Source organism: Cetorhinus maximus, chromosome 2, assembly GCF_964194155.1.
Source record: "Cetorhinus maximus chromosome 2, sCetMax3.hap1.1, whole genome shotgun sequence".
Taxonomy (NCBI): domain Eukaryota; kingdom Metazoa; phylum Chordata; class Chondrichthyes; order Lamniformes; family Cetorhinidae; genus Cetorhinus; species Cetorhinus maximus.
Genome location: NC_135880.1, coordinates 115,541,695 through 115,549,145, shown reverse-complemented (window position 1 = coordinate 115,549,145; position 7,451 = coordinate 115,541,695). Strand labels below are relative to the sequence as shown.

General features: G+C 43.2%; 1 protein-coding gene across 4 annotated transcripts in view; it reads right to left on the bottom strand.

The window, feature by feature from the left end:
• Nucleotides 1-5,432: 5,432 nt before the first annotated feature.
• Nucleotides 5,433-7,451, bottom strand: part of syk (spleen tyrosine kinase) — a 177,997-nt gene continuing 175,978 nt past the window's right edge. For all 4 annotated transcript variants that reach the window (XM_078568677.1, XM_078568698.1, XM_078568693.1 and 1 more), the window contains one exon: nt 5,433-5,888. In XM_078568677.1, coding sequence (XP_078424803.1) covers nt 5,813-5,888 — 76 coding nt within the window. In that variant the 3' untranslated portion in view covers nt 5,433-5,812. The remainder of the gene's footprint in view (nt 5,889-7,451) is intronic.

Sequence of the window (7,451 nt, the reverse complement as noted above, 5' to 3'; positions counted from 1 at the left end):
TTGTACCTCAATGCCATTTATTTGTCCTTGACCCATATTCCTTGATGCCCTCACCTAACAAATCTCTATCAATCTGTCTTGAAAATTACAACTGACCTCGTAGTCACAGCCTTTTGTGGGCGGAAGTTCCGAATTTCCCTTTGTGTGGAAAGTGCTAAATAGCCAAACTCAAATTTTAATTTTGTGTGCCCTTGAATGGGATTTCAACACCTTAGAGGAAATTGCTTCTCTGTATCTAATCCCACTTTCATTTTAAAGACCTCATTGGATCATCCTACAACCTTCTAAACTCAAGGTTGAGGGGCAATGCAATCTGGGATCCATCAAACCTTCATTCATTTGCCTCTAAATCTTACTCACTCTATCTCTTTGCATTTCCTCTCACAATCCTCTTTTTTTTAAGCTGTTTGATTCAGTCGTTGTTCTCTCCCTATTTCACTTCAGTGTGCCTTAACTGTGGCTTAAGCTTTCCAACACCTCCATCCACCCAACCCTCCACCCATGGCCCCATAGATTATTTGGTGGAACCATGGTGGACAGAGGTGGTGAGGTGCTTTGGGTTAACTCCTTGCTTTCCTCACCAATGTTTCTGGATTTCAGGCCCATCAGAGATGTCCACCCAATTGTGGGTATGATTATTACTAAATGATGTTGTAAGTCACATTTTTTGTCACAATCTTCTTAGAGCCACTGGGATGCTAGAAGTAGTAGAAGCACACAGGCATTCAACATTGTTAAGCAAGACACAATGGGTATAAAAATGCAAACACACACAGCAATCATTGCAAGAAATAAGAGCAATCTTGCCAACCTTATCAGTGTCTCTGGGTTTCCTTGCTCGTTGAGGCTCCATGTTCCTTCAAGTTGTTGGAGGTTAGAATCCTGCAACAGAGGCCATTTTCCTCCATCGTTCCTGTTTTCTGAGCTCCCGATCGCTGGCAGAAATCCAACTGGAGCACGTCAAGAAAATTAAATATGGCTGATACTGGAAACGTGACTGCAGGCCAGTTCCAGGTTAGCTGGGTGGGAAGGTCAACTGACCTGGCACTGATGCCACTGAGCCCACTTCACTACTCCAACGCAACAGAGGGAAACCCTACCCTATTAAAGAAAGTTGCACAATTTCATTTGAGAATTTGGGTAAGGTTTTAAAACCGATTGTAAACTTCTTGTGGAGTTTGTTTCTTTACCCCCTCCTATCTATCGGACGATTGTGGACATGAATTTTCCATTATGGTAGTTCCAAATGATTTGTAATTCCAGCCTTAAAAAGCACAACTTTATTGGAAAAAGCTTTGTAAACATTTTCAATTTGTTATAGGCACACACATGGCATCAATTGTATGGAGGCATCACAATGACATCAATTGTATGGAGGCACATGATTACATCATTTTCACATGACATCATTGTAATGACATTTCTCAGGAATTCTAAGAGAGATCTTGACTAATTCTTGACTAAGGCAGAACTCTCATCAAAAAGAAGTGTATTTACTTAGCCCATGTGATTGCCTAAACTGCTCTCAATCCCCAAGGTGGTCGGAAAGGAGTTTTCAAGAGTATGTTTTCCCTAATGGGCCGTGATTTGTTTTTCTGTTTTTTTAAGTCGTTCTCACAAGATTACATGGCTGCAGATGGCCGGGAGGGGTTGTGTGTTTTGTTGTGGTGCTCTGGCGAACATGATGTGGGGCAGACTTAATGGACCAGCTGGTTCCTTCCTGCCCATCGATTTTATATGCTCATGTGACTCAAGAGATGAACCATTTAGGCATTCCTCCTTTGAGGAAAGAAAATAAACAATCAGAAACAAATGCGATAAATAGAATAATTCTTGGAGAGCCATGTAATGTGTTCTAATCAGTTTTGAATCTTGTATATAACTCCATTTGAAACTAAACACTACAAGTAAATGGACCCCAGCGAAAAATCCTTTATAACTGTCCATAAGTGAAAACAGTAATGACTCCTTTAAGTTTTAAATGTTTCATGCCTTTTCTTTTAAAAATGTTTGATTGATATATGTAGTGCATAAAGCACAACCTCACCAACTAAATTGGTGAACTATTGGATTCCACCAGAGATTTAAAAAAAATCTCAGTGCTTCAAACAATCCAATTTAATAAATTATAGCAAAATAGCTGAAGGCAATGGTAACCACATGCAATTAGCGAGGATGCTGCAGGAAGAATCACAGCATCTGCTGTAGTTATACTGGAGTCAGATGAGTGGATCTTCTATTTAAATATTTAAAGATGACCCGCATGGTTGCTTTGTCAATTATGATGCATTTTGTGCGTATTCCTGAGTATGGATAGGATATATATCTATTCATAGTCAATGGACAGAAAATCTAATCCAAAAATAACCAGGCACAATACAAATCAGTAATTTTTTGGATATTAATGCCTGAACATTTGACCAAAATTAGATTGTGAATTTGTAATAGTCGCACTTCTGGTATTATTAATAAAGCTCTATTTTATAATATCTATAAATTTCGAAATAAAATGCTGGATCTTCAGGCCTCTGTCTTCTGTCAGAATGGAGGCAGGTGGAATTTTAAAATGGTGGGCGGGACCTGATTCTGGGATCCTGCCCCCATTCCTGTCGCTCGGAAATTTTAGCGGCACTGGATAAGGATGTGTGCAGTAAGCCTTCACACAGCACTCCCACCCTTGCTGGCTTCATTATGTTGGTGGGCATTTTAGACCCCTGGAGTCAGGGCTGTTTTAGTAGGCAAAGTTGCTCATGGTGTCTCAGAGGAATTAGGAACCATGGTGGAACCCTAGCCAGAAGTCAGGAGCTTGTTGACAGGTAAGTTCCAAGGTGTTGACAATTTCAAATGTCGTAAAGTAATTTTGTATGGTAAGTTAAATATGCTTTTAATAGAGTGATTAATGATAGGACTTTGGCCTTAAAAGGTAAATGAATATTAAATTGACGAGCATTATCAAAGTGGAAAAGTGTTCAGGTGAATTAGGGTACATTATCCAATGGATAAAGTGCTCTTCTGCATTGTAAAGTATTGAGATTCAGATTTACCTGTGCCAATCGACCCTATGGTTTGTTCTTTTCATTGATTGTCAAGTTAGCCAACTGTTTAGCCTTTGACACAGCGGAACAGGTGGCCATATGCTTTAATGTATTCAGCACTGGAAGCTTTGTTAACACAGTTATGCAATGAAGTTTCATTATGAATGCTTGGTGGATCTCGAAAATCCATTAATGGATTTGGCTTAGTAGGGATTGTTGATACAGTTTTCAAGGGGACTGTGAACTTTATTTTGAATGACAGTTTTATGAGCTCCTAACAGGATTAGTTCTTTTTGAAGTGGAGCTTGAATAGCTGTGTGTCTACTTTGACAGTTTCATGAGCATCTCAAAGTCTTGCCAATGTTATTATAGTGCTCATTAATTATGTCCATAGTGGATATAATGTGTGGGCATGGGGAGATATGGAGGGGGAACGGGGGCATTGAGGGGCCATGAGCATATGGAGGGGGCAGGGGTTATGGAGAGAGAACAGGGGTTATGGAGAGAGAACAGGGGTTATGGAGGGTGTGTGGTTGGGTAGGGGGGGTTGAAGCGGGTGAGAGGCAAAGGCTAGGGCACCTAAAACTCATGTACAAAACTAGGCCGATGTCCCAAAAAATGCAGATTGGCCTTCTAACCTGCCCGCCTCGGCATTGCCCACCTCCGTTCCCACCTCGGGCCTTCTTCAGGTGGTGATGGCCCCAACTCTATTTCATCCCCACCATCTCACTAATAAAATTGTGTGGGCAGGCACTGACCGGCTGGAGGTGGGACACCAGGAAATATCCCGACTTGCGATTCAAGCCTTAAAGATGAAAATCCGTGCCAAAGTCTCCATTCAGAGCATACTTAAGAACATACAAACTCCTTGATCACATCTCTCAGAAATCACTCAAAAGCATTTCACAAATTATCTACTTTGAACTGACTGTTGTTACGTAAGAAAATAGAGGTCATTTTTCACATAGCAAGATCCTGCAAGCCACAATGAGGTTAATCTGTTTTTGGTGGTGTTAATTGAGGGAAGAGTGTATGCCAACACATTGGAAAAATTCCTTCCTCCTCTTTAAATGATGTCATGGGATTTTTAATGTCCATCTGAACCACTGATACAAGCAGCAGGTCCTCAATTTAACAACTGACCCGAAAGACAGCACCCTTCAACAATGTAGCATTCCTTCACTACTGCAGTGGAGTGTCAAACTAGGTTATCTGTTTAAGCCTTGAAATGGGACTTCAACACACAGCCTTCTGACTAAGAAGCAAAAATGCTTTCAAATGCTTTGAATCATGATAAATTAAGATATAAGGATCATTCCACTAAATCCCTCAGATTTCTGGAGGCCACTCAGCCAGTGCAAATGTGGCAGAATGCCATTATCCTAGCCCCAAGTTATGACCCTCTCCCAAATTCCAATTGTTTTTCCCTAGCAAAGGTTCTGAACTTCTTGAAATCTGCAGTTGGCAGATGATACACTGAGGACTATGGAGAGGATAAAGGCCAAATTCCCTCAATAACTTGGGTCGGAATTATTCTGAAAGGTAAGTAGTTCCTCTGCTGGGACCGAAAGCGTGACCCAGACCCTTGCAGGCAGGCAACAGGACCCTGGTGACATTTTACCAGCAGTGGCCAAGGAAGAGGTGGAGGTGGTCATTGCTGAGGCTGCAGGAAGAAGAAGAGGGCTTGTCCATGCTGGTTTATCCTGGAAGGCAAGGCGAGATTTGTTATTTACCATGCTGGCAGGTCAGGCAGGCACACCCTCCACAGCTGCAGTGCCATAGCCAGAGGGGCAGTTTTTGTCCCTGGGGGGGCGCCTTTGGAGGTTATAAAGGAGGACCATCACCCGGCAACTCGTTGGGAGGCGGCCAGAGTTTACCTGGCGGTCTCCCCACATGACAGTAACCCCTCCTGACACTGGTAAAATGCTGACAGAGGATGGGAAATACCTGTTAATTGGCCAATTAATTGGCTTACTTGGTCACTTGCCTCTAGTCGGAACGTGGTCACCCTGCTGAGGTTCCCGTCCCTGTATCCCATGGCAGTGGGAAGACATTGGGCTCCCCTCCCAGTGATTGGAATTTGGGAGAGGATCTCTGGCTTGGGGCTAGGATGATGGCATTCTGCCACGTCTGTGCTAGCTGAGTGACCTCCAGAAATCTGTGGGATTTAGTGGAATGATCCTTATATATTAATTTATCATGGTACGAAACATTTGAAAGCACTTTCACTTCTAGTCAGAAGGCTGTGCGTTGAAGTCTCACCCTAGGGCTTGAAATTCCAGCACAGCGGGTGGCAGCAATCGGTGGGTCCGGGAGAGGTTGGGAAATGGACCACCGACTGCAATCGGCCCCCGAGCGTGATTTAATGCTGAAAAGCTCAGCGCTGCCTGGGGTGGGGGCAGTCTTTTGTGCCTTCTGCCACAATTTTGCAAGGCCCAGCTCCAGAGGGCTGGTAAAATCCAGCTCTTGGGACCATCTAATCAAACAGTCCTCGTAACATGGCTGGAAGATCATGGTCCCACCAATTAAAATTTAAAGAGCAACAGCAAATAGGCAGGATCCTGGCACCTAAATTCCTGATCTCCAAGATGTAAACAGAGCATTCCACCCTTTGCAGCTACCAAAATTTTGGCCACTTTTAAATCACATATATAGAAAATATAATGAGGCAGTTTCATGTTGATCAATGAGCATAAGTTGCATATGAATAGCATAGAAAATCCAAATCTTTTTAAGTCCTGTTTAAAAGTTTCTCAGTGAGATTATTATTAAGCATTCTACTCCTTTGAAACAGTGTAGTAGTATTCACGTAGCCTGTGCTCCACAGTGACAAATCCTGGTCGCTCATTAGCTCTGGAGAGACAAAAGAGAAAGTGCACAATGATTACGTTTTGCAGCAAGCTAACCTGGAAGTAGACCTGACACATCCTTTACATAAAACCTTCCCCACCTGTAAGACCTACCTCCTTCTGCTATTTGTAGATTGACTAGTAGATGACATCAAATTACAATTTGTGTTAGGTTTTTGGACCAATAGTAATAAGTAGTCACTCTTAGCAGTTCAATTCTTTGACCTGGTCACAGTGATAAGCGCTAGCAATAAAAAGTCTTTTTCTCTTTGGTGGCTGCTGCTGGAGGGAGTGAAGATCAGCTTTCAGTTGGAAACTCTTTTTAGCTGTACACCATCTAAAAGATGGGGAGATCCAATCACTGCAGAGCTCAGCTGGGTCTCTCACTCACTGCTAAAATAGGAGCTGATGCTCCTGATTTTTACTTGATTATATTCCTGTGAAGTACCATGGAAATGTTTTCTCCATTGAAGGTGATAATTAAATATATGTTGTTGATGCTGCTTTTCTACAACAGAGTAAGTATATGGAAGCAGAGAGGGAACATAAGGTAACAGTGGTAGTAACAGATACTGGTATTTGAAACATGGGGAATAAGGGCGGAGCAAATTCCTTCTTGCTGTAGGAATAGGCTGGAGAGAAGATTAGGAATATCTACAGTGTTCATGCCGTCACTGTTAAAAAGAAACATTTGTATTCTTATAGCACCTTTCACAACTTCAGGACATCCCAAGGCACTTTACAGCTATTGAAGTGCATTTGAATTGTAAACTTTATTGTAATGCAGGTAAAATAGCAGCCAATTTGCATACAGCAAAGTCCCACAACTAGCAATGACATAAAGACCAAACAATTTGTTTCAGTGGGCAAGAGATAAATATTGGCCAGGGAAGAACTCCCCCGCTGTTCTTCGAGTACTGTCATGGGATCTTTCATGTACACCTGAGAGGGCAGATGGGCCGTAATTTAATGGCTCATCCAAAAGATGATACTTCTAACAGTACAACACTCCCTTGTTACTGCATTGGAGTGCCAGCCTAGCTTTTGTGCTAAAGTTCCAGGAGTGGAACTTCTGACTTAGAGATGATGGGCTGAATCTAATGCCCTCACTAGAGGCAGGTTTGGCGGTGGTGGGATGGGCATCAGGTGGGACGGTGGGTTGGTGGGTTGGGAAGCTGCCACCTTCCCGCCAATGCTCCAATTATGTCCGGACTGGGGAAGGCCCGTGAAATGGCCTTTCTTCCCTGCCGTCAATTAATGCCCACTTAAGGGTCTCATCCACTGGTGTTCACCCAGCAGCGGATGGGGGACTTGCCATATGGGGAGCCTGACAAGCAAACCTTGTCAGAGTTGCTTGCAGGGGTAGAGAAGGAGCCCTCATTCAAAGACACTCAGTGCCTGATCAAAGGACATGGCATCAGAAAGACAGGGGCCCACTGAGAGCCACCCTCCTGCACTTGCTGTTGACCTCCTTCTCCATCCCTCCCCCTCCCTCCATCACTCAACTGTGCCTGGATCCATTGTTTATCCTTGGCCTCAGGTGGTTGTAGTACCAGCAGCAGCCTCT